At 34.3% G+C, this 27128-nt stretch overlaps 1 protein-coding gene across 5 annotated transcripts in view; it reads right to left on the bottom strand.

The window, feature by feature from the left end:
- The window catches only part of KHDRBS2 (KH RNA binding domain containing, signal transduction associated 2), a 386008-nt gene that overhangs the window by 296721 nt on the left and 62159 nt on the right, over nt 1–27128 (bottom strand). For all 5 annotated transcript variants that reach the window (XR_011095301.1, XR_011095300.1, XM_068678285.1 and 2 more), the window contains exon 2: nt 21192–21319. Coding sequence is in view for 3 of the 5 variants with exons in the window: in XM_068678285.1 (XP_068534386.1) it covers nt 21192–21319 (128 nt within the window). In the remaining 2 variants the exon portion in view is untranslated. The remainder of the gene's footprint in view (nt 1–21191; nt 21320–27128) is intronic.

Here is a 27128-nt window from a genome sequence, read left to right as displayed (position 1 = left end):
AGCTACCTAAAATTGTTTCCAGGCAATAGAATTACCCATTATTCACATATTCTTTAAGAAATAACATTCTCTTCTTGCACACACTATTATTTGTAAAGTGTTAATATAAAGTTAGGGACAAGCATTTAGGCTTCTGTAGAAGTTAACTACTTTTTTTTTAGTTTCTTGGCTTACTTATTCTGTATAATTACTAGCATTTCCTCAAAACATTAACAAGAGGCTACTCACTGTTACAAGAATGATAAATACAATGTATGTGACTCTATCACCCCATGATTAATAGGGTCTTTTTTATTCATGAAGTTAGATGTCAGATTCAGCTGAAAAATGTGTATCATCTTATATGTATTTATTCCAAAGCCTAGTAAAATTGCTTTACACTGCTACAGATGGATACAATAACAACTACTTTTCACTGTTTTCTGAATTAACACAAGATGTATGTCAAATGATGACCTTAAACTTCCTGTGCTGGAAAATTCATTTAAAACTTGACAAATATACTGGATGCCAGAATAAACAGTAATAACAATTCACGTGGAATCCACTACATCTTCTAATCACACTCTTAAAAAAAATAAAATAAAATCCTTGAAGATTCAAAATATACACTGGCTATTGGTATTCTGGAAAGAAACAATGCACAATACCTTTTTTGTTTCTTAATCACTTTTTCAGTCTTTCTCTCACTAGACTGAGGAACTTACCTTTCATTTAACACCAGTAATTTCTACTAAGACGTACTGCAAAGCTAATTGATAGTACTTGTTGGCATATTACTGCTATTTTTCAGAAAGTTTCGGAGAATGTTCCTCTTTTCACAATGCAAAATGATTTAGGAAGTGTTAGTGTTTAAAACCTCACCAAAACAAAGTATTTTATTCTCCCTAGAAACTATATGACAGAGTAATAAAGGTTTAATTGAAAATTGCCTAAAGACCAAAAGAGACAATTAATAATTACATTATAACATGTCCTTAGTTCTATATTTGCCATTTTTCATTTTAAGTCATTGTGCTGGCTGATAAACCTCAAAATTTGTCTTACTTCATTAATTGAAAAGGACTCCAGAGCCCAAAAAAAAAAAAAACAATGTTAAAGTGAAGAAAAGTAAAGTTGTACATTAGTGAATCAAATCCTGTATGTTTTCACCATTAATGCCCTGAAAGGAATATTTGATATTTCTGACATATCTGTAAAATACAACTGGAGTACTAGGCTGAAATATCCTAAACTTACTTTTAATTTGCCTAGTTTTAAAAGTATGAGGGAAGCAATTGTTCAGAAAATGAGAAAAAGCATACTAACAGATGAAAAAATGTTTTTTGTTTGTTTGTTTGTTTTTAAATTTACTTATTTGACAGAGACTATACTTTTCAACAAATTCCAAGTTATTCAAGGTAGAAGAATAAAGGTCTTGCTGCTACAGTTACTTTTTCCATGCTGAAATTAACTGTTGAAGAGAATATGCTCAAGATAAGCTTGAACAGTAACTTAATGTGTATGACTTTAGGAAAGCTGTTTGTACAGATATTTTTCAAGCAGAACAGACTCCACAGTGTTAGTGGTTTTTTTTTGTTTGTTTTTTTTTTTCTTCCTTGCTGTGAGTGAAGGCCTCATCATTCTGGAAAATAAAATATCCTGTATTTATTTATACTCTGAGTAACCCCATCATCTTCAGTAAAACTAACCACAGCATGTGCAATTCTAAAATATGTGCAAGTCTTTTCAATGCCACCATCTAAAATCCTAATATTGGTTTTATGCTTAATCTCAAGCTGTTATACCCATACATAAAAAATAGTTATTTTAATATAACTCCAGACTTTTATCTGTTTCCAGAGAGATCTGATTTTGTCAAAATAAATATTAAGCTATAATTAACATCTCATTGACTTGCTTCTTTATTGTATGACATGAATGCAGTCTTTACTTACAAATAGATGACTATAGTGTTAGTATTTCTTTTCCTAAGCATCATATATTTTAACTGTGACATGACAAATGAAAGAAAGTTCTTGTATGCTAATTCTCCAAATATCAGTAAAAATACAAATAGTTCCAGATGCAATCACTCCCTGTAAAAACAGGAGGGTAGTGATGCATCTGATTATGGTCAACTGGCAAAAGAATTTCTCATTTAGAGGGAAAAACTTCCTACCATTGCTCAGAGTACCTCAGAGTTGTAAAGTGTATACTGGTTTGTACAACATCTGTATGTACAACACCTTTACCTAACATTACATTGATAGCAGTTAAACTAGTATATTAAGAAAAAAACACATGAAACTGCAGTTTGACCTTAGTAGCACCTAAGTCACTACTGCCAGAGGAATAAAGAATATTCCCCTAATTGAAGTTAACAGTAACTACAAGAGACTGAGCACAAGTACACAGGAACTTGAATAAAAGATCTCTATAACCCTCTCAGTCTATTTCAAGCAGCTGTAGCAGCTATAATATGGTTTACACACCTTTGTTAAATGCTTCAATGAGCTTGTTCTACACACCATCAGTGTCATGTCATCCTACATTACAAAATTAACTTCTGTAAGCAAAACTGAGGGTTGCTGTTGTTGTTGTTTTATATTTCTGTTTTGCTTTTTCTCCCTGTCACACACACACAAAAAAAAAAACAAAAAAAACATAGGCCGTTTTTGAAGTAAGACAGGGAGCTGATGGCAGTCCAACTTTCCAGGTATAATGTATAACAACATTTCATTTTACAATAAAAGCTTGAGAGCATGTTTCCTTTAGAAAAAAAGAATCTATCTTGTAAGAGCCTAATGCTGCATATAGACCAGCGTGATTTTTGTTTTTGATAAAGGACAACACTAAACTAAACTAGTTTTCTCATGATGATCTGTTTGTGTAATTTGTGTAGCGTTTGCATTCTGTCTCTATGCAACGCATTCTGCAAATCATTCTCAGGCAGACAGTGGTAAAATTAGCCTTATTTTGTCAGTTGACATGTTATACAAATTGTTGATCTTAGAAGGCTGTTGTGTGTGTGTGAAGATGTGCCTGTTTTATGTAACAAATATTTCGTTTTCAGTATCTTTTATCACATTATAACTTAATGGCAATTTAATGAAAGGCAATAGTATGATATTCTTAGTAGATGCATAAAATATAGGTATTATCTTTAATATGTGTAATTAACAGTAGTTTGCTAGTAGTTGCTTCTTCAAAAGAAGAAAGAAACAGACTAGAGGACAGTATATTGTTGGGGAAAAAAGAAAGGAAAGAGCATGTTACAAGAGTATTGTAATTTTTTGAGAATGTTTGCTGTAAATATATCTGTGCATGATTTGGTTTAAAATTACTGGAATTTATTTCTGTTTTACAGTGAAACACAGAGCCAACATTTCATTTGCTGAAGTGTTTTCCTATTGATAAAACTTTTTTTTTTTTTAATAAAAATCTGTTAATATTTTAGATTTTTTTATGTTCTGTGGTGTTCTACATATAGTCAGTCATTTGCCTGTGATAAATATAGCTTCCTTGAAATATGCAGTAGTCCCTGAGTATGCCCTATACTAATTATGAAGAGATGTGGAGAATATTCTAAATCATGTGGTCATTTTATCTCTTCAGTGCACATGGCAGACTGTAAGAACAACCACTTTTCCAAAGAAGGTAAATCAATTACTTCAATTACATTTTGATTAGGACTATGTATGGTCTATAACTGAAAAAAAATATTGCTTCAAGATAGATTGCTTAGCTGATTTACAGAAAAGCATAAGATGTTTATAATTGCAGCTAAGGACACCAACCAACAGCCTGAGACATAGGATCCATTTTGTTGGCTGTCTTTTGAGGGAAAAGGGTATTAAAACATATGAGCAATAATAGCTAATCAGGACCTCTGAGACTGAATATAAGCTTCTGATCCTTCTTAGAATACTTGTGTAATTTGTTCTGCATCTGTGTCCAAATTACAAATATGAAGAATATTATTTTACAGCCTTTTTTTTTTTTTTCTTAAGGTAGTATAAAATATGGAAAGAAAAGTGGGCCTATCTTCATATCTTCATGTTGCCTTAAGATGTGCAAACACCAGGGAATAAAACCTCTGCTCCCAAAATGTAAGAGAGGACAGGTGAACAGATCTAGCACTTTCAAAAGAGTATCTTTTGAGAAACAAATCATTTAGAAATTATTTTCCAATGGCATTCAATGCTTTTGATCAAGTTCTATATTTGGCCTGTACTTTAAAGAGTACTATAACTACATTTGTTTAGGCAGTGCCACTTCACCTACCCTTAGTGTGTGAAACTGTGTGCTTTCTAGCAAAGGAGACAAACTGGTGCTTTTAGGAAACATTTTTACGCATGAACATTTAGGATGAAATGAATCACTCTGCCTATTTTAGTCTTTCTTCATTAGGTAGGCTTCCAGCCTTACAAGGATGAGGTAGCATTTTAACCCTCTTCATCTACAACAAAGATATGTGCTCTGGATTTAATGAGTAAAAGATCACAGAATTATAGTATCATAGTCATTCTATGACTGCATAGAATGCACTGGACATAGTTGAGATGGAATCATTTCTGGGAGTAAAATTAAAGCCCTACCCATCTCATAAGTATTTCCAAAGGACCTTATCACCCATGGTAATACATTGCCATGTATCATTCCTAGAAAATAAGGAATGCATTTTCCATATGATGAACATTAAGCATTTTAGTAAGATCTGTGGATTCCAACAGGGGTCAGCCCTCTCTATTGTAAATGTAAAAGTATTCATCTTTCAGATCAGAGAGAAAAATCTTTGTATTGAATGCACTCTCTGCAGCAGTCAGGGGATATCTTACTTCTCCAATTACAGAATGGAATATTTTAGAGAGTAACATAAGAAACATGTACGGTGTTCCTGCAAGTCAGAAAGCTTCCTAGTGAGATCCTCCATTTAAGACACAGTCCTTTCTAAAACTTCACCCCTTGAAGAGAGTTTTGTCTTGGCATAAATGAGCCTTTAAGCATCTGACATGATCAACATCTGTGGTCAGGAATGGCATTAAATCTATGATCTACATTCTCTGTACCTTCTGCCTTTCATTTGATCAAATGTTGATAGTAGGTTATTTACAATTGCATTGGTTCTATGCAATAAATACTACATGATTTTAGAACCACCATCCATATATAAAGCTCCTCCTGTCCATCTTCCCTTCTCTCTACTTCCTTCCTTCTCTGACTGGTGTACAGGAACTTGTCCCTGTGGAAATCTGTTGTTCCAGCATTACCCTCAGACAAACTTGACAAGCATGAAAGGGCAATGCATTTGCAGAATCTTTTATAGCTTCCAAAGTGCTTTAATGATTGATCACTCTATTCAGTGATAAATTCAAAGTCAAACTGTTATCACAGAAATGACTTCTGAATCTCCTTCCCTGGAACATAACTATCTTTCTCTGTGGTACTGGTAAATTCATCCCTTATGATCTCATTTGCAATAGAAAACTCACATGCATATATGCCTCATGTCATTAGCATTCATTTTCTTGTCTGACTAAATAGGTATTTTGAGATTTCAGCACTCCTAATACATCAGAAATACAAATAAAAAAAGTCATATATTATTTAAATACGGTCTTGTTACTTTGCTGCACTATGTGCTATGAAAAGTGGTTTGGCAGTTTTTGCTCGCCAGCTGTTATAGGAAAGTAACCAAGTTTCTGCAACTGCTCATATAATTAGACTCTTGTTATACTGAAAAGCCTTTCATTAGTTCCTCTCCCTATTTTGAATGTTACTTTTTGATAGTGGGAGAAATATGCTGGGCCTTTGTATATAAACTAAAAAAATACTAACATTTTCCTGGACAGAATAAAGAGTATTTCTAAGAATGCAACAACTGTGGCACTTTTTTCCATACCTAAACTACCTCTGACTTCATTAACTGTTTACTGCTAACTATGAAGTTGCCAAAGCACTGATGCTGACCTGAACTACTCTACCTACTCAATTTGCCATTGGTTAATTAATTGGCCCTGACTGAACTCTGAGCAATTGCAGCTAGGTTACTCAGGAAAAAAAAAAAAAAAAAAAAGAACGAACCAAATAAACAAAAACCACAAACCAAGAAGCTAAATCAAAGATATTGGCTACATTTTAATGGGCTGTGGTTAAAGACCATTTGAATGCCTTCTATCTGTACAACTTCTCTGGGCAAACTGCTTCACTGCTTGGCTGTCTTCATGGTGACAAAATTCCTCCTTTTATCCAGTATGAACATTTCTTTTTTTCCAGTTATGCCTACTAACTCTCATCTTCCCTTCCATGAGAAGATTTCCTTCCCACACTGAGAAGAGTTTCATCAACACCCTCCCTGCAGACACCATGGGGGTTGCTCTTACATTCCTTGAGGCTATCTCTACAGAGTCTTCTCAAGACTTGTTCAGCCCACCTCTACAGGCAGCAAGTGCTCCAACCGCTAATGATCTCAGTGGACCTCCAGTGATCTTGTTCTAGTTTATCTATGTCTTCCTGGTATTTGAGAACCAAAACCAGGCAGGTAGGCAATCATTTTGTGTTGGTAGCAGATGGACAAGTTGACTGCTCCATCAACATTCCTTTCTCAACCTACGCATTACTTATCTTGACCACAAAAAAAAAAATCTTGTCACTTTCACTCTAGGGTAGACTGATGTCAACTTGCATATTAAGTAGATGAATTCAGCATTGTGAACCACTGATGCACACCTACCTCTCTGTCCTGCAGGCAAAACAGATACAACTGACTCAATGAACTTGGTCTGTGAACTTCAGCTTAAGACTAAGCACACTACCAAAACACATCCTTGCTGCAAAACATGGTATGCTACAGTAACCAACTTCTAGGGAAACAAAAACAAAAACAAAACAAAACAAAAAAACAACACATAGAATTTTCCCTTTCCATTGAGAAAAGAAAATCATGAAATCATTAAAGGATTTGTAGAGATTTTCTCTTCCCTACATCCTATATTTTACATATGGGAGAACATATTTTCTGCTCCCATTTGTCTATAGACTCTTTAAAAAAAATCAAAAAGGGAAAGAAGGCAGAAAAAATATATGAAAAGTAGAAAGCTCTGTTTTCCATTTTTTTCCCCATCATCTCTTCCTGCTAATGATATTACAAACAACATGGTGTTAAGTGCTCTGAAAGTCATCTTGCCTTTTAATGCTAGTATGATTTTTGCAATCTCAAAAAATGTGACAAATGTAATTATGCCTGAAATAAACCACCTCTTCTTGCAGAGTTGAAAGAATACTAAAACGTGATCTGTACCAGCTCTAAGCTAATTATAGTGACACTACTCATGCCTCTAGAATTCTGTTAGTGTCAGCACTTACATTATGAACCCCCTAATTTTAGGGATTGATAGCTATGTTCTACATAATTTAGCAACTTTAATGGGAATGCACAACACAGTAGTCAATAGCTTCATTAGTGACATTTTCTTAAAAATGGCTTAGCTTTTAGGTTGAAATTTTGTAAATCACTTGTGTATTACACAGTACAAGCTACTAGCAACTTGTGATGCCAGTAAAAATTTGACATTGTCAAGGTCTGTGATGCAGAAACAAAGCTAATCCAGGATGTGATTTATATACTTGAATTTAAAAATTTTGTGAACTTTGGAGACAAGTGTTGCAAAAATATACTAATCATCTTCAACATCTTCACATTTTTTATGGAAATTAGGGATTTCCATAAAAGAAGTGAGGTTTCTATGAAAAAAGAAATAAGTAAATAACATTAACATGGATAATAAAGGACTTTTATAAACACTGGATGTGGAATGAAGTTTAGGCATATATTCTTTTTATATCAGTTTCATATGTGAACATATCTACCAAAAAACTGGTATGCTTTCTGGTGGAAATCTGCAGACAATCCATCTACTGAAGTGTGCCAATTATTTTAAACAACATGGCAAATTCACTGAAGATATTTGAGAATGCAGACTCTCTGGTTTAAAAACAAGCAAAGCAAAAAGAAGTGCCTTGCATCATGCTGGGATGTGATATATAACGTGGCTTATGCAGTGCAATAAAGCTAGAAATCTAGGATTATCTAGTACATAAGTAGTTAATTGAGGTAAAGTTTAACAGCTTGTAGAAAAAAATATTTTTATTTCTTCCAAAATACATTCTCACCTCATCAGAAAAACAGTATTTAAAGAAAAGTGATAAGGAGCAGTCTAAATCAGGGTTCTTCTCTTTTACCTAAATTGAAAGAAGATAGCCAATATTTAAAAATAATTAAAAAATAATAATAATTAAAACAAACAAAAAACAAACAAACAAACAAACAAAAAAAAGCAATGTAAAAGGTAGCTTGCCAGTAAAAGCAGTGAGAGATAATGCTCTCAGAAAGAAGTGGTTTCTGTCTCTCTGGTACCCAGCAGGTTGTTTCTCAATAAATAAGGGAGGAATAGCTCATTCAAAACTAAAACTAAATTTTGGTAAATTCTAAGAAACAGGGTCATTATTATTATTGAATGATTCTCTATACCTTGTTTCTCTTTTAATATTTCACTATTCATTGTTCTAGTCTAATAATTTTCCCTGATTAAAAATAAGTGGCTGAAGAAGACTAATTTCTCTATTGCTGAGTTGACATAAACAATAAACATTTTATCTCATCAGTTGCTAGATGGTCTATGAGTTTGGAAACTGGTGATTAGTGAACAAATGGTGTGTAATCATGCTAAGTATGTTTTGATACACATACTATGTCTTGTAGTAGAATTATTCACGTGATAGTAGTTACCTTAGCATTTCCTATTATTTACTTAGATAACATGGTTATAAACTCCAAACATATAGTTGTTATGTTTCTCACCCATTCTAAATCTAAGTTGTTGGAAAATAAGTATGATTTAATACTTAGGAAAACAGAGTGCAGAAACACCTTATGTACCCCTTATTTTAAAATAATAATAATTTAAAAAAAAATAAAGTGTATGAAGTTCAACAAGGTTAAGTGCCATGTCTTGCACTTGGGGCACAACCCATGCAATGCAGTGCTACAGAGTGACTGGAAAGCTGCCCAGCAGAAAGCAACCTGGGAGTATTGGTTGATAGTTGGCTGAATATGAGCCAGCAGCGTGCTCAGGTGGCTAAGAAGGCCAACAGCATGCTGGCTTGTATCAGAAATAGATTGCTCAGTAGGACTAGGAAAGTGATTGTCCCTTTGTACTCAGCTCTAATGAGGCTGCACCTCGAGCATTGTGTTCAGTTTGGGACCCCTCACCACAAGGACATTGAAGTGCTGGAGCAAGTCCAAAGAAGGGCAATGAAGCTGGTGAAGGGTCTAGAGAACAAATCTTTTGAGGAGTGGCTGAGGAAGCTGGGGTTGTTTATCTTGGAAAAAAGAGGGCTCAGGGGAGACCTTATACTTTACAATTATCTTAAAGGAGGTTGTAGTGAGGTGGGGATTGGGCTGTTATCTCAAGCACCATGTGATGAGGGGAAATGGCCTCAAGTTGCACCAGGAGAGGTTTAGGTTGGATATTAGTAAAAATTTCTTCACTGGTTGTGCAGCACTTGAATAATCTGCCCAGGGAACTGGTTGAGTCACCATTCCTGGATGTCTTCAAGAAATGTGTAGATGATGAACCTAGTAGCATGCTTTAGTGGTGGACTTGTCAGTACTAGCTTAAAGGTTGGACTAAATATCTTAGAGGTCTTTCCCAACCTGAATGATTCTATGAAATACTGAAATCAAAGAGATAAGGCATGATTTGTTTGTAGTATTTTCCCTTCAACTACCAATCCCAAACCGCAGAAACACAACAGTTTCTGAATTTTGTTTTTAATAGTTTTACTCTTTCCATTTTGTAAGTGATCTCATCTTAAATTTTATTCTATCTCCTATCTTATCAAAATTACACAGCAGACACTTTTTTTATACTGTGTGGGTGACCAAGCACTGGTACAGGTTGCCCACAGATGTCTTTAAAAGCTGCCTGGACATGGGCCTGGACAACCTGTTCTGGGTGGCCCTGCTTGAGCAAGGAGCTGGACCAGATGCCCTCCAGAGGTCCCTTCCCACCATGCTGTAATTTTGTGACATCAGTTGTTCCAAACCTTTTAATACTTCCTCATGCATTTAACAGTTGATAGTAATGGAATACATTAACATGATGATGACTTTGTTACTCTAAACAGAATGCAAGACTTCTTCTGCATATTGGAAAACACATTTACAGTTTAACATGGCTTAAAACTGAATTCAAATATCAGCCTTAAATACAGGAATAATACTGACCTATACAGAAGAAAGTACCTGTTATTTCTAATTTATAAATTCTATTCAATCCAATTTGTGTACTCATAAATAGACTCTCATCTCACTCTATGAGATATCATAAAATATATCATTGTATGAGATATCATAAAATTCAAAGCATTATTTCTAACTTAGTTGAGTGTAGCAAAGAATGATGACCCCATCAAATTAAAAGGAAAAGTAGGTTTTGGCCTATACAAAATGGAAATACAGATTTTTCCCAACACTGTTATTTAAAGGCACTAGGAAAAGTACAGATTGTGGAATTTACACTCCCCATAATCCCCAAAACACCTTGGATTTTATTCAGGAAGCACTGAATGGCACATTTGAGACTAAACTTCTTTCATTACCATAGCTCTCTACATAGTGACATATAATTATGTGTTAAATATTTCTGATGATATGTGGGAACGCACAAACTTAAGAAACAGGGAAGAAGCCACCAAAATGTGGGGCAAGTTGCAAAAGAGTCACAAAAGCATTCAAGTGACTGAAGGGGGAGTCACTAAATCAACTAGTACAAGCAAGCTCAGATTCACACTGCTTATGGCTCGCCTTCTCTGGAGAAGGCTGCTTGTATGCACATGTGGCTGTATTTGGCCTAGGTTTCCTCTGTGATGAAACAAATGATCTGTGGGTCGTGTCCCTTCTGAGACTTTTCAGAGGAAACTCATACCTTGTCAAACTCAGTTTGACAGAGGTGACTACTTCAGACAAAAGTAAGCTCTTTGAGGTTTGGGGATGTTATGGAGCTAGACAGGAGGACATGTCCAAAATGCAGGGAAGGCTGAGGCATAAGCTCACATCTTAAGAGGCCTGAAGAGACATAGAAGAGACAGCTTTTATCACACCATAACACCATGAGACAAAGCTCAAATAGAAACTCACAGTTAACTACGATACACAGATTTATAGAAACAGCTTCATTAATGCCAATGTATTTAGGTACTGATCAAACTTAAATCATTCAATGATGAGCTCTGTTACTTCCTTCCTAATAGGAGTCTATCACAATGAGATGAATGAAGACCATTACTTTTTAATATTTTATTTTATGAGCAATTTTCAAAAATATTAGCTATCTTAAGGGTTATTATGAATTACATTATTGACTACTTTGAAGTGACCTCATAACCCACTTGAACAGAAGAAAGAAATCTGAAGTGACACAAAACTGTTTTTCACTTCCAGCTATCAGAGGGAACAACATTCCTCAGGGATATATGTGTAAGACGAAATAGTACATTTGATTTCAAGAACTGATTAGTTCATGAAGATTCTGCACTTATTGTTTGATCCCTTTAGACTAGAACAGCAGAGACATATGAAGAAATGACCATCAATTACCTGTTTCAGTAAGTTTAAAGTATCTATTGTGATTTTTTTTTTCCTTTAAATATTAAATCCTCTTTCAATATTTGTATATAAGCAAATATTTATTTTAATGTATTCTCTATAGGTGTTAAATATGTCTCACTTGATCTCATTGTTTACTTTAAATCTGATTTGGTCACTGAAATATACTTTGGAAAATACTGGAGATAGGTCTCAGCAAGTTGCTAAGACACTCTTAACCCTGCTACTTCACTTAAAGATATCGGTATACTGTTCTTTAATTCCCTGCTAACACCCAAGTAGATCGATTGCCTATGAGAGAAGAAAATGTTATCATATGATATTCACTTGGCACCAGATTTTCTTACTAAAGCCATAGCTATTACAATTAACAATATTTATACAAAAGCGTACCAAAATCAAAAGAAAAAAAAGTCTGATATCCTATATCAGAGGAACATTTCAAATTGAAAGGCTTTTCCATCTGTTTTAAACTTCTTGTAGTAAGTATTTTCTCTTACAGCTATAGGAAAAGAATCTTTCCATCTCATTAAGATGTAGCATAATTACAGAACGGTTGAGGTGGGAAGGGACCTCTGGAGGACTTCTGGTCCTAGCCCCCTGCTCAAGCATTTTGCATGAGACCATGTTCAAAGGTCACAAAGGAGGGAGACTCTACAACCTCTCTGGAAAACCTATTCCAGTGCTTGGTCACTTCACTTCAGTAATTAAGTGTTTCCCGCAAAAAGCCATGATGTACCTTGCCTGTTCTTCCTGATGTATCTCACACACACTGTTTTCATTTGTTACCCTATTAGACAAACTCTTTTTCACAAGTAACACTTTCTTCTTATTGTCAATGGAATGATAACAGGTTTCTGCACATTTTTTAAACTTGTTATTTTTAAAGAAGTAAAAGTCATGTAGAAGAACCCGTTTACCATAAAGTATTTTTTTCTATTCCTCTGCAACTATTAAAATAAAGTTACTTTCTGTGCCCACTAAACAGGTTTACAAGACTGACAGAGGCCTGGAAAACAAGAAGGCAGGGGTCATCTCCTGATGAAAAAAATAAGTACAGACGGATGAAAGGTCAGGTCCTAAATAAGCAAGTCAGAAAAGAAAAGTATGTGCATGGTATTTTATAAATTTTACTGAAAATAGAATCAAGTATTTGTCTGAATTTTCCAAATGCCTTTTGTAATTAAATGCAGGACAGACTCATATGTATTTTGATTTTTGAGCACAGTCAGAAATACTGAAAAACTGTACAGAATTACTTCACTCATAAGAAAATTCTGGAGAAGTAAAAAGAGGTTTCAGGTTTGAGAGGGTCTTTTTTTTCAACTGGAAGATATTGAGAAAAATAGTAATGAAGATACTGCTTTTAACACTTTTTCTCTGTTCAAGTCTTCACTGATGATTTCACCTTTCAGAATTAATTGGACAGTTCATACAGAAATGATTTGAAGCAAATACCTCAGTTACAAACAGCTATTGGCAGCAAAAGTCCACAGCACTGAAAAATTATAATTTGAGTTTTGAAATATTTCTTCAAGTGTATTGGAAATTAACGTTCAGGATGGAAAACATAGCTCAATATGAAATTTAGCTTCAGGCAGAAATAAGGTATGATACTCAAAAATAGTTTTTTCTAATATCTGAGCAGGTCAATTAGGGTCTGTCTTTCATTACTGAATCATATTTATTCAGGTATATTTTGAAGAGATTTTTCTGAACCTTAAGTACTAAACACGTTATTTGATTATAAACCTGTAATTTTCCATAATAATTTTCTGTATAATCAGTGACTTCAGAAATCAGAGACTTAATGAAAGCATCAAATACTAATAAATTCCAGATTCAGTGCAGAACATAAGCAGCTCTTCCCTTCCCCCCCTCAATTATTCTTGGTGTTTTGTGGATCAAAGATTATGGGTGACTATTACATTGAACATGAAAATTAAAATGGCCTTAATTAAAAAGGAAACTCGAATTACCCTCCCCCATTAACTTATAATATAAGAAGTGATATGCTATTACAAAGACACACATTCAGCTACTTCATCAAGAACTGGTAGAGGTGGAACATATATTGAAGATATAGGAGAAAGCATTCTTTAGTTAAACAACTATTTATATCATCAATTAAAGTGTAGTACACTATCTAAATTTATAACTTTTTGCCTTCTGTTATTCAAGCTCCTCTTTGAAGAATTCAGTTGAAAAACTGAGCAAGCATAAGTTCAGCATCAATCCACATTCTAGTATCCTTACAGGTATACAGGTATTTCTTGTTTTATATGGAGGAAAAACATGCAGGTAGGCAGATAAAAATCCTAATTCTGTAGTTATCCATTTAGTTCTATTTCTTTTTATTAAAGATACTGTTTTTATTTTTTTCCCCCAGGACTGAAATAACTTCAGGACTGAGTGACAGACTAAATTTTCCTTTTGCCTTACAGAACAAGGCCCTTATTTCATTACAGCAATAAAAGTCAGAGTCTGAAGTCCTGGCTACCCATGGAACTGATGGCCCAGGTCCCATTTTCCTTAGGATTTTTGTATTTTTCTTATCCACCCATCTAATGGTCATATCACCATTTCCTTTTCTTCCTGCCTCACTGAACAGATTGCTAAACATATAATCACCTGGAAATGATTAACATGACAACAGTTGCTTTGAAGACAGGATGGGCAACTGTCATGTTTGAGGTAATCAAAATATAAAAGGAATTTATTTATTTATTTATTTAAAAAAGGGTCACCATATTCACTGCCTGAGCTGTACTTTCAAGACAAAGCACAGAAAAGTTCACCCGTCACAGTGGATTCTGTAGTGCTGGTGAGTTTGTATGAGTTACTTGTGTGAAGTCATGGGTTTAAGACATATAAAAGGATAAAAAGAGGTGTTATTAATCACTGTGACAATCTAAGTTTTATTTTAATCTCCAAAATAGTAAAATATTCACTGCAATATTAAAAAGTGCTTACTGTTTATTTTTTCTGAGTCATACACTTTGTGTCTAAACTTAAAGAAAGCAAAGTTAATGAACTTAAAGCCTGAAATGCAGCTGAGCCAAGCACAAAAAGGTCAGAATTCCATCAAAATCCATACCACTTTAACTTAACTTGCACTGGACAAGTTTGCAAACAAAATTTTTTCTATACGAGGTGCCACATAAAACAAAGATTCAAAAAAGGTCTCAAATTCTTAAACTGTACAAAGAATCAAATTTGCAAAACAAGCTCTGTAAGAATTTTATCACAAAGCAAGGAGATTAACATAGAAAAGAATGAAAACCAAACAACTTGTTACTAAATAACAAAAATCTGTGTCAAAGAACTCCTGAGTTAGGTCACATTTAGGTGTCCAAAGTTGCTCCAGTTTACCAATTTTAAAAAATTAAAATTAAAATTTAGAAATTTTAAATTAAAAAAAAAGCATTTTTAAATTTACCAATTTTAAACACGCACTTAGAATCTATCTTATATGAGAACAATAAATGATCAGACCAAATAGATTCTTAATATACACCAAGAAACATACCCATCTGAAAGTAATAAGGGACAAGTGAGTTGTCTCCGCTTGAGATCTTTTGTCTCTTTGCTCACACACTTTTATCAGGAAATACAAATAGAGTGAAGTTTGTTTCATACTTAAAAATAATTCACAAATTCATGCCAAGAAAAAAAGCTCAAAAGCCTTTGTAGAAGAAACCAAAATAAATAAATGAGGGCCAATTTGTTGGAAAATGACAATTTGTTCTTCAGCATTTGTCATTGCTGGCTAGAGAATGAGCATGGAGAAGAGGAGGCTGAGGGGAGACCTCATCGCAGTCTACAACTTCCTCGTAAGGGGGTGTCGAGAGGCAGGAGACCTTTTCTCCATTAACACCAGCGACAGGACCCGCGGGAACGGGGTTAAGCTGAGGCAGGGGAAGTTTAGGCTTGATATCAGGAGGGGGTTCTTCACAGAGAGAGTGGTTGCACACTGGAACAGGCTCCCCAGGGAAGTGGTCACTGCACCGAGCCTGTCTGAATTTAAGAAGAGATTGGACTGTGCACTTAGTCACATGGTCTGAACTTTTGGGTAGACCCGTGCGGTGTCAAGAGTTGGACTTGATGATCCTTAAGGGTCCCTTCCAACTCAGGATATTCTATGATTCTATGATATATTGCATTTCAGACTGCCCCCCTGCCTTGTTCAATCCTGACTATTCTTTTAATGCAGTAATGAATTGTTTTGTTGTTGTTGTTGTTTATTTTTGTGTTTTTGTTTTGTTTGTCTTCAAGCTCAATTGTTTTACCTCTTACTCTTTCCTGTTTCTTATCTCTTGTATACCCATTTTCCAAATTACTTCCCCATATAAAAAAACATCACTGCACATACATGTATAGTATTTCTTTTTTTGAATTGAACCTTCTGTCATATTTTCCAGACTATTTGCTCTTCTCTATGTCTCAGGCATAAGTACTCTTTTCTACTCTCTCCTCATTAATGAGGGACACTTTTTCTTTTTATCACTTTTCTACTGATACCATGACTAAAGTTCCTCTTTATTCATTTCTATTCATAAATTTTGCTCTGCTTTACAAGTAAGAACTCTTACCAGTTTATCACCAGTATGTGACATCTTCCTCTTATTATCAAGTGTATTTTTTTTGTGTCCATCCCTCTAATTAAACTTCCAAATGCACTGAACAGAAACATCAGAGACTTTGTTTCCCTATATGACATAACATCAAGAAAAGAATAGCAAGAAAGTAAGTACTTTTCCATTGGGGGAGAGGAATATTCATGGATCTGCCACTGCACAAAAGTCTTCTGAATTAATCCAGACTTTTTTATACTCGTATATTTTAAATGTGGAATTGACACACACACACACAAATATATAGTTGTCAATTACCTAGAATAATGGTTAATTATTAATACATGTGAAAATTCAGAAAAAAATCTCAGTTCAGCTGAGATATATCTTAGTGTCCTGAGAAATTTCTTCTATACTAATTTAGACAGTCTCTTACATATATTTCTAATCTGATCTACACAACATATATAAGGGAAGGATATATTTTATATACACATGAAAGACCAGTGCTTCAGTTACTGAGTAACATTTAACTTTATCTCTTTAATTAATTACATACTTACTAGAACTGAGAAATGACCGATCAAATACTGGTAGCTGACACTGCTGGTACATGGAGATGACTTGCATTAATACACTCTCTGTGTTCAAACTCATTGGAATTATTTGTGATCCCTTAGAGACCATTTAAAACAAACAAAATAATCCCATTAACTTCTGCTAAATTTATTAGATAAAGTACAAAACCATTTTTTTTCCTGAAAATGTTTATTTCACCCAAAATCTGTTTCGTATACCTTATAAGAAAATTTTTAGTAGAAAGATCCACTCTGAGGTGTAGTATATATGAAAGAGGTATATATTTGCACTGTGCTGTGCAAAACAACCGTGAATCTTTTTTCATATATTACAGAGATCAACTTACTGCACAAGATTTCAGTTGAACAAATAAATTTCATTTCAGGAGCAGTGTCACTAGCTTGAAATATTATTCACAGCATAACCAGTTTAAAAAATGACAAAGAATAAGAAAGGTGACTTCAATTGAGTAATTGAAGGAACTGTCATGACATAGCCAAAACAAAGAATATCGGGAAACTGGAATTTAACTTAATTCACAGCATTTATCAAGGTTAGTTTAAGCCTAAATAATATAAAGCAGAGTGTTAGCAGCCTTTCAAGAAGTTGGGGGTTGGATTATATATATATATTTTTCCCAAAATGGTAGTTAAGCTTCCAGGAGAAAGCTCAGCTGAAGCTATCCCGTTTCTCAGAAAGACCATTATTACCAGGTAGCTGAGCTGGGATGCTGCCTTTGTGCAGGGAAGAGGCTTCGCTACATTGCTTCCTTCCTCTAAGAGGCTCTGGCAACTCTAAATCAAGGAAGTCATACAGAAGAACCAACCATTTCTTACTTTTGTCAACCCTGGTTATCAAACCAGGTAGTGGTAGTGTCTGCAGATACTGGTAGCAGGACATGCTTCTATCTTATATTTTGATAGTTTTCATTATCCAACAAACCAGTAGAGGGAAAATTAATCTACAATTCTGTACTTAAACTGAGATTTCATTTTAGAACTTCCTCATTTTTGGAACTCATTCTAGCATCACAGAAAATTAGTAATTTCATTTAATATTGTATTTATATATTTATGCAATATACTGTATGCTTTTATTTATAGACAAATCTATATTTATTCAATAATCATATCACTAGAAAACAACTGAAAAGAAAGATCATTAAATCAACGTTGAATTGGCTTAGGTTCTGTCATATCAAACATATATACCACAAAGTTTTTGTAAGCTGATAAGGTAGTAACTCGAAACAAGGTAACTTTTTGTAGCAATTAATGTGAAGAAAAATTGCTTACTGATAGTCATAGGTTTTCAACAGAGACTTTCATGACAATAACTGGAGATATAAATTATACTTGTTTGGGTGTTGTGACCCTGAGCCTTTATAGTAAATTAAGGCTCTGTAATCCGTAGGTGTTGGCTTGCAAATGACATCAAGCTTCAAAATTGTGAGTTCTATTTTTCAGCAACAAGATCATTTGAGATTTTTCTCTATTTCTGTTTTAGAAATAACTCATTATTTTTCCACATTTGATTTATTTGAAATATGACATGCAACTGATTAATGGTGAAATCTTTATGAACAACCCCTGGGTATTTCTGCGCAAGCTTTAAATTGAACAACTAAAAAAAGTTGAAAAATGGAAAAGTCAGTAATAAATATTCTTCTGAGCATTTTTGCTGGTCTGCCTTAGCTAGAATGCTTGTATGAAATAAAAAAGTCATTATGAGACAGGACAAAAAGGATCAACAAAAAGAAAATACTGCACTACTGAATACTGAAGGAATTTTGAGAGCATTAGAACACACTCCTGCTGCTAGAGGAGTGTGTTAAATGAGGCACTATTTTTACTTGGGTTACTGAGATTTAAAGTAATTAATCTAAGAAAAGATCATTGCTGAACTACCAGGTTATGCTTTTTCTTTTTTTTTTCCCCCCCTCTTTTTTTGTCTCTGTTTTCCAGAAACGGAGAAAGGCACATATCCTTAATGGTAATGTAAGGCAGCTGTTGCTAATTACAGGCTTTGATTTTATTTTTCTGTTCTCCGCATCAGCATTTTCACAAATCAAACTGTAGACACTTTGAGGCAATTTTATAATACCTGTACTACAACTACAAGAGCTGCTTAGCCAATCAAAGCCTTCTGTGTTCAAGTTAATTCTCACTCAAAACTTAAAATGCTGCTTCTGCTTCTAAAGCTGTCACTGAAGGGATCTACCCTCACCACAGCTTAACCCACAGACCACACTAAACTTGGCTTGAAAGCCAAGGATTCCCTTGGAGGAGTTTATATTGCTATATGTAGCTACAGTAAAAGCAAATGTCTTCAAAGGAATGACCTTATTCCTAAATAGATTAGAGAGGCTGTGAATCTTGTGAAATAAAGTTTTTTTGAACTGGTCAGATTTTTGTTTTTCCCAAAAATCTTTTCTCTCTTGGACAGTTCTTTCAGATTTTCAGGGATCTCCCTGCTCACCCAGCACTATCCTGAAAAGCTCATCAGCAAAGAATGAATGAATAATTTAAAATAATCTTTCAAATACAAATACAGCTCAGACTGAACTGTTTATAAGGCAAAGATCTGATCAACTGCTCTTATTACCATACTCTACTAAATATATATATATTTTCCACTTCCTACTCTTTCTGGATATTTATAAAGCAATCTCCAGCGACCACTGTGTACTGATTTTGGCCATCCTTATGCCTACAACTCATCAGGAAAAGATAAGACAGTAGACCACAGCAATCAGCAGTTCGATACAAACAGCAAATCTAACCCTTAAAGGATGGCAGGTAACCTGCAGTTCTGAGAATTATTCCATTCTGAACATGGAATGTTGTTAGGAAAGCAAGTACAGAAACTTTTTGAGAGTGTGTTTTGCATTGCTGAAAGTATTTCATTTTCACTGCACTGTGTGTTTTGTGTTTTTTTGTTTGGTTTTTTTTTGGTTCACTGCTCAAAATCTGTACAAATACTTCCTATCTTACACTACCAATTAATATAACAAGCTCATTAAAGTAAATGAAGGTTAACTTAATCATATTCAAGTAATACATTGGATAGATCATTGTATTTGTCTTTTAAATAGCTCGTCTTTCATTCTATCTTCATCAAATAGTATTCTGAATAATTATCACATCACCATTAAAAATGTTACAGCACTGTTACATTCTTATTAAAAATTTCAGGTCACCTATAGCATTTATACAAAATACCAGAAATCTAGACAAAATACCTCAGGCTATGAAGCAGTAAAGTAATTCCTTATAGCACTGCCTGCATTTCTACAGTCTTCACCATTTGGATGATTACATTATCTCAGTTTTATATTCACTAGTCAGGAGGTAAATGTCAGCTGGAATCATTGAATCTCAATTTTTTACACCTTTCATTTTGTTTGATAGGCTTTTTATCCATAGTAATTTATTGCTATTACTGATGAAAGTATAAAGCAAAAAGATGAGAGTGTAATCAAGGCTAATGGTGAACCAAATACCATGTGATAATAAATCAGCAAGAAAAAACTACTCTAGAGATAAATGGAGATGTTTACCATTTCAGTTTGAATACTATTAAAACTGTTTATGTAAAATACAAGGCTGTACAAATAAAACTATATTCTCTTCTTTCATGTAAAATATAACCAAAGATATGTGAAATTAAAAACTAAAGCTTCAGAGAAACAACTCAATTTGCAGATCTTTTTATAAGCAAAACTTTCTTTTTCTTTTTTCTTTTTTAATCGCAGTATGTAACAGTGAAGAGAACAAAATTATCATATGAAGGAAACGTATGGCAGAAAAACATTTGAATTTTATAAACAGGGTCTTACTTTGTTAAGCTCATAGCTTACAGTAATCCTGTTACTTTATCTTTCGTGACTTCTTACAGCAGAGAATATCCCATAATTCTTACAAGAAGAAACTGCAGCATACCTCAACTGACTGTTGAGAGTTACTGTGGTGTTTTTTTTGTTTGTTTGTTTTTTTCTTTACTTTGTTAGAATATTTTTTTCCTCAACAAGTCCTTTATTTTCTAAAAATATGGTATCTTGCCATTTTCTTTAAAAGAGCTACCTACAGAAAACCTCAACAGTTTTCCTATGAACCAGCTCAAAAAAAAAAAAAAAAAAAAAAAAAAAAGGCGAAGGCAAAGAAAATATTGAAATGCACTTTAATAGCTTTTCTGAAAGGCCCTGAAACAGAAGTTAGAGCATATAAAATCTAATAATATACAGGTAAATGGACAGGAGCGGTATTTCTAGTCTTTTAAATATCTTGAAGCCTGCATACTGAGAGCCAATCAAAAAATGGTTAAGTGTATAGCTTTTCCACCATTCTATTAGGAAAGATTTTAGAAGAGTTAGACTATATTTACAGTACCTTTGGATATTGTTTGACAGGGATCAGAACTCTTTCTGACAGCTTTATGTTTTTGTTGCTGATAACATCAAGATATTTCTTTTCTTCATCTTCCTTCTTGCCTTCAGAACCCTGAAATTTTTCAATTTCTGAAAATAATAAAAAAGAGAGCAATCAGTTGCATGACATTCGTCATCCTCGGAAAGTTTAAACTTCTACATCGTAATATAGATTTTGCACTGAACTGTTTGCACTCACATGACATGTACTGTTAACTTTGAAAAAACTGAACTGTCACCAGTGTTGTGAGGCAGAGGTGACAGTTCACAATTTGCACTGCTTGACTAATTCTTTCCCAGATGAAATTGATTCCAAATGATCACAGTGGGAACAGGAACAGATGAGGCTTATGATTCAGGCAATCAATATTTTAAAGAGGATCACATCATCACAGCTTGATGCTATTTTGTAAATGTGTCCTGCCAGAGTTAGTCAGATTCCAATTGAAAGGGCTAAAAGTCAGTAAGACTAGTAAAACACTGAAGAGTTACTTAGAGGCTGTACAAAATACATTAAGAAATAAAAATAAGTCTTGCACAAAACAAATTTTCATTAAAGGAATGCAATAAGTAATAATAGATGATAATGACAGTATGTAGAACATGCTGGTAGAATTTACAAAAAGAACTGTAAAATATATTTGGGTAGAATAGTTTTGAGTGCTTTTATATGAATTCTTTAATCCCTAAAGCTCTATAAAAGAATAACACCAACAATTAAATTCACTACTCTGCAAAGAATATCTGTTATGGTACTTGAGTTTCCTAACAGTACAGGTACAAAAAAATCACAGTACAGGTAAAAGTCACATTTGCACCAGTGTGCAGGAAGGAAATGGCAATGCTCATAATGAGTTAATTAAATGGCTCAAGAGGGACAGTTGGGGGTCTGAAAAACATGCATTTTCAAGGCAAAAAATGCAGGTACAGGAAAGAGAAACACACTGACAACCGTGTGTGACACAAATACAAGCTTATTTGATTTACAAGCACCAGGAAAAAAGGTATGTAAAACAACAGTCAATGTCAGAATTTTTAAATGTTAACGTTACCTATTTTAGATCAAATAATTTATTTAAAGTCTACTTAGTGAACAACTCTTGAAGGGACTTTTTCAAGGCCTTCTAGGTTTATGACAAGTAAGAAATTGGAGCTTGGATGCTGTGTTTTGTTTTTTTTTTTTTTTTTTTTCATACAGTTCTACCTTGCACTTGTCTCTAAATGTTGTAGTGAATACTTTAAATGGACTTGTCTTTTCCCCATATGTTGTATTTCACAGTATGAAATACTGAAGATTTTGACTTTTTTTTTTTCTTTCTGCCCTAGTACCAGTGACACTAATGCATTATTATAAAAAAAAAAAAAAAAAATTGGTTTAGTCCACATTCTTTTTTTCTTTTTTTTTTTTTTTTTCACGGTGTATTTCCCGGAACACCCCAGATAACTTTTTTCTGTTACTTTCCATTCTTTTTACAAGGTGGCAGTGATACATGAAGTTGTTTTACTTCTAATCTGCTCTATCATAGAAGGGTAGCCAGTTCAAAGGTAATGGTGGCAGCATGCTGGTAGCAAGCATTTGAACAGTTTCCTTTCTTCTCCTTTCTCCTTAGAAACTTTTAAACTAGCCCTGAAAGTGAAATTTGTCCCTGGGGTATGTTCTGTATAGAGCCTCACATTTAATGTCCATAGTGGGAGTACGTGCCATAGATAATCCAGAACATGTCCAAAGACTGGTCTATAACTAAAGTCAATAAAAACCCATGGTTTACAAAGAACATCATGGCTTTCAAGTAAGACTGTTTAGAAGAAGAGCTTTCTCAGAAGACAGAGGTGATGCAATACATTAATTACTGGACCCAGAGAAAATGTATTGATTTTTTGTATTGTTCTCTGTTCTGTATACTCCTTGTGTCATTCTGTGACTATGATCATCACAGATGGAGCAGAACACTGTCAGGAAAAAATGAGGACAAGGATCAAACTGCCAGTATGCTGGCTCATGGCTCTGACATGCAGCTGACATGACATTTCAACTGACCTGCCAGCCCTCTGTGAAACCTGTAACCACATATAACACACACAATGAAAAGATAACACTTTTCTTTAGATCCCAGAACTTCATGTTTATTTTTATTAATGCAACCATTATACATTTTGTGTTTACTAAAAGGCATGATTAGTACAGGATTTTGAGAACAATGACAAATGGTCCATAAATGATCCAGTGACAAATGGTCCATAAGGACCAGCATGCTTCCAGCAAGAATAAGAACAAGGAACCCAACAGAACATTTTCCCCAACACTGATCTTAGGCAATAAGAGAAAAGACAAGTTCCTTGAGAAGAAACTTCACACGTTTTCCACCCACTTTTGCTCTGAGCTAACTGAATTAAGCAGGGAGACATATAGTTCTTCAATTACCTCCTACAGTACCTGTCAATCCCCAAGCACACTTCATTCTCGCCTTTCATCTGTAACAGTACGCTCGCACTTCCTTTTGTATAATACACATGTATCTTACCCCTCTTAATTGGAAGAGAACATGCATATCACAGTCATGCAAAAGAGGTCACAACTAGAGAAGTGTCAGAGAATAAAGGCATTTATAATATCTTTTAGATTTTTTTCCCCCCATAAAAATTGATCTTCAGCTCTCTCCAGACTTGGAGCTGCAAAATTCTGCAAGTAGTGTCAGCCTGTTCAGAATTTTTGAGGGAAATAGCTTCTTTTTCCTTTACCTCAGTGATTTAGCATAAAATTGAACAGCTGCATGAGCAACTCTTACTTTTTCAAAACTATCTGCTTTACTCTTACAGTGCCAATAAAACGATGTTAATTATAGTGCACTTCAACACACTTGACACCTATTACAAAACTTTTGTCATGAATATAGTTTTCCCATTAAAATTAGGCATTCCACAGTAAAAACATCCTTTTGCTACACTTAGAATCATGTCAAAACTCATCAAAAAATAATGTACTTCTTGTCAGCCTGTCCAACCTACCAAAAAATGAAATCTACGCCGCCCTTTTTCTGCTGTCAACATTTGCCTCCCACTGAAAGGAATTCTACAAGCCTACCTTGCACCTTTCCTATCAGGCTTTGTGGGTTACTGTGTTTGCAGCACTGGTATTGTTTCAGTAAAGAAGCATGACCTGCTGTTACAATGTCCTTTTCAAAGAACCATCTGTTTCCATTGATGGGAGTGATTACCAGAATGGGAATTTCACCAACCTTTTGCCTGTGTGCTGTATTGCATATAGAAAGGTTATCTGCAACTCTGAGAAGCACATATTTTCTTTGTGTGCTTCTAGTGTGGTGAATGGAAGAACATTTGAACTGTAAGAGAAAGAGTAAGCCAATGCTGGTAAAAAAAAAGTCCTAAATCACTGACATCTCTATCTTAATAAGAGCTCCTATTAAAAATCTTTAAAAATTACACAGTTGGAACCTTGAATGCCTACAATGTTTTTAAAATTATACAACACCCTAGAGTATTTTTAAAACCAGTAAATACTAAAAATATACACACAGGCTCATATTTCAGTTGTAATTGAAAGCAGAGCTATGGGATTTTCAGGGGAAAAAAAGAACACAACAGATGGCTCAATAAAAACAATTGGACCAATTACAGTGAAGTTGATCTGTGAGAAGAGAACATCCTAAGAGGTTTCCTGTCATGAAGAGGAAATTCACACCCCAAAGGATAGGTTATTTAAAAGTAAAAACACTTAGTATCTAAAAGGAATTTAGAAGGGTTATCAAGACAGCATGATCAGCCACTAGCTCTGAAAAATTAGCCCGTGGCTCTCTCCATTCACCCAGAACTGTATGCATCTGTTAGAAACATTCCTCTCCACTGTATGTACACATATTCATTCACCGACATAGCTAGTAAAGATGACTCAGGGAGAATAAAGGAGTAATACCTGTTACAACGGACACATGTAAGGCAATATTTCTGTCAGTGATTAATACAATACCTGTTAGAAAACGATGGGTCAAATCTATATGTCTATGTGAGCAATTGTAGGCAGATATGAACTTGATTTGTCTACGCTCAGAATCACCAGAAGCTTTGTAACTGCATTAACTCAAGCTGAACTACCTTGGCTCTCAGACAAGAAAAGGGGCTGTTTAAATAAATGTTGGGAAAGAATTTTAAAAGACAGGTCAAAAAGGAATGACAGAGATCTGTAAAATCACAAATAGCATAAGAATGAACAAGAGAAGTGGCTGTTTACAGTTTCTTAGAAGCTGAAAGCATCAACTTGCCATGCTACAGTTTGAAAACAAACAAAAAAATTACATACAGCATGCATATTGTTGAAGTACTGAAAACATCCACATTAATAAAATCAGGTATTTCACAGACTTTTCTCTTATGATTAAATTCCATGAGGCATAATGTTCTACTGAAGGTCCTGTCAAGTTAGACACAGATGAAAATGCAGTGTCTTTTAAAAGTTCAATATATACTACAGCCCTTTTTCGCTGCTGGTCCTAATGGCCATTATTCTCTATAAAGCTGATATTTTACAAAACATAGAGAAAACATAGGAAGTGACTACTCCCTTTAATCAGCACTCATTAGGCCATACCTAGAATGCTGTTCCAGATTTGTCCCCTTTCCCGCAGAACAGGAAAGACATTAAAATTGAGATGAGTCCAGGAGAGGCCACCAAGATGATAAGGGATTGGAGCACTTCCCAAGTAAGAAGAGGGAACTAGACCTGTTTATGTGGGTAAGAGACAGCTTTAGGGGACCTAACAGCAGGCCCCCTCCCCCCAGTTATAGGATGTTGTCAGGTTCTTCACAGGATGAGCCCCAACAGGGAAAAGGTGAGAAAAAGTGAAACGAGAGATTTGGATAAGGAAAAACCTTCTCACCATGAGGACAGCCCAGAAGTGGAGCAGACTGCCCCAAGAGGTTATGCCATTGGAGGTTTTCCAGGAAACCTCCTAACAAAATGTAATAATACAGACAAGAAGAAGTTAAAGATCTAAATGCTTTTATATTTTTAACTGATAAAAAATAAATAAAATAAAAAAAATGAGGACAAAATTGAAGTGAGGAAGGAATGAGTGAAACAACTTCAATTTCCTATCTTCCTCTTCATATAGACAAATGATTTTTACCGCTCAGTTTAATATTTTGAAATCTCTCAAAACAGAGCTAATAGAGCTCTCAGCAATTTGCATGGTTATGCCAAAGTAGTTTCCAAATTATAGAATTACAGTAGAAATACAGATTGTAGAAATACAGTAGAAATACAATTATCTAGTGTATCTACCTATTGACTTATGGCTAGATCAGTATAGATCAGAAAAGCTATAAGGAGAATATTAATAGTGTTAAATAACTAAAAAGATTTTATCAGGGAGAAATATCACATCTTGCTAAATTTCTGAACATCATCTGGTCAGACATACAGCTTTCTAGGAAGAATTTTGAGTCTGATTGCCAAGTAATTCTAGTTTGATTGCCAGGTAATTCCTCAATACACTATTCCATGTAATTCTAGATATATGTATATCTCACAAAAAACAACAACAACAACAACAAAAAGTAGCTTTTATGATGAAATTTAATGTAGCACATGAAGAGAAATTGGTAGAATCTTTTTCTCCTCAGTAAAAATGGTAACAATCATTCACGGTTGTCATTAGTGTGTACACTATGAAGAAAAGATCAAGGATGAATGTTAAGTGCAACAACATACTGAAATATAGTTGTTGACAAAATTAGAGTCATAGCAACATTAATTACAAGACATGAATTTCTTCATTGTTTTGGGGAGAATATTGTTTTGTACATTTCTATATTAAAAGTACTGAGAAATTATAACACTGATTAAAATTTATTTAGTTTTATTTATTTATTTATTTTTACCAGG

This window comes from Anas acuta, chromosome 3 (genome assembly GCF_963932015.1).
Source record: "Anas acuta chromosome 3, bAnaAcu1.1, whole genome shotgun sequence".
NCBI lineage: Eukaryota > Metazoa > Chordata > Aves > Anseriformes > Anatidae > Anas > Anas acuta.
This window is presented reverse-complemented; position numbering and strand designations above follow the sequence as displayed.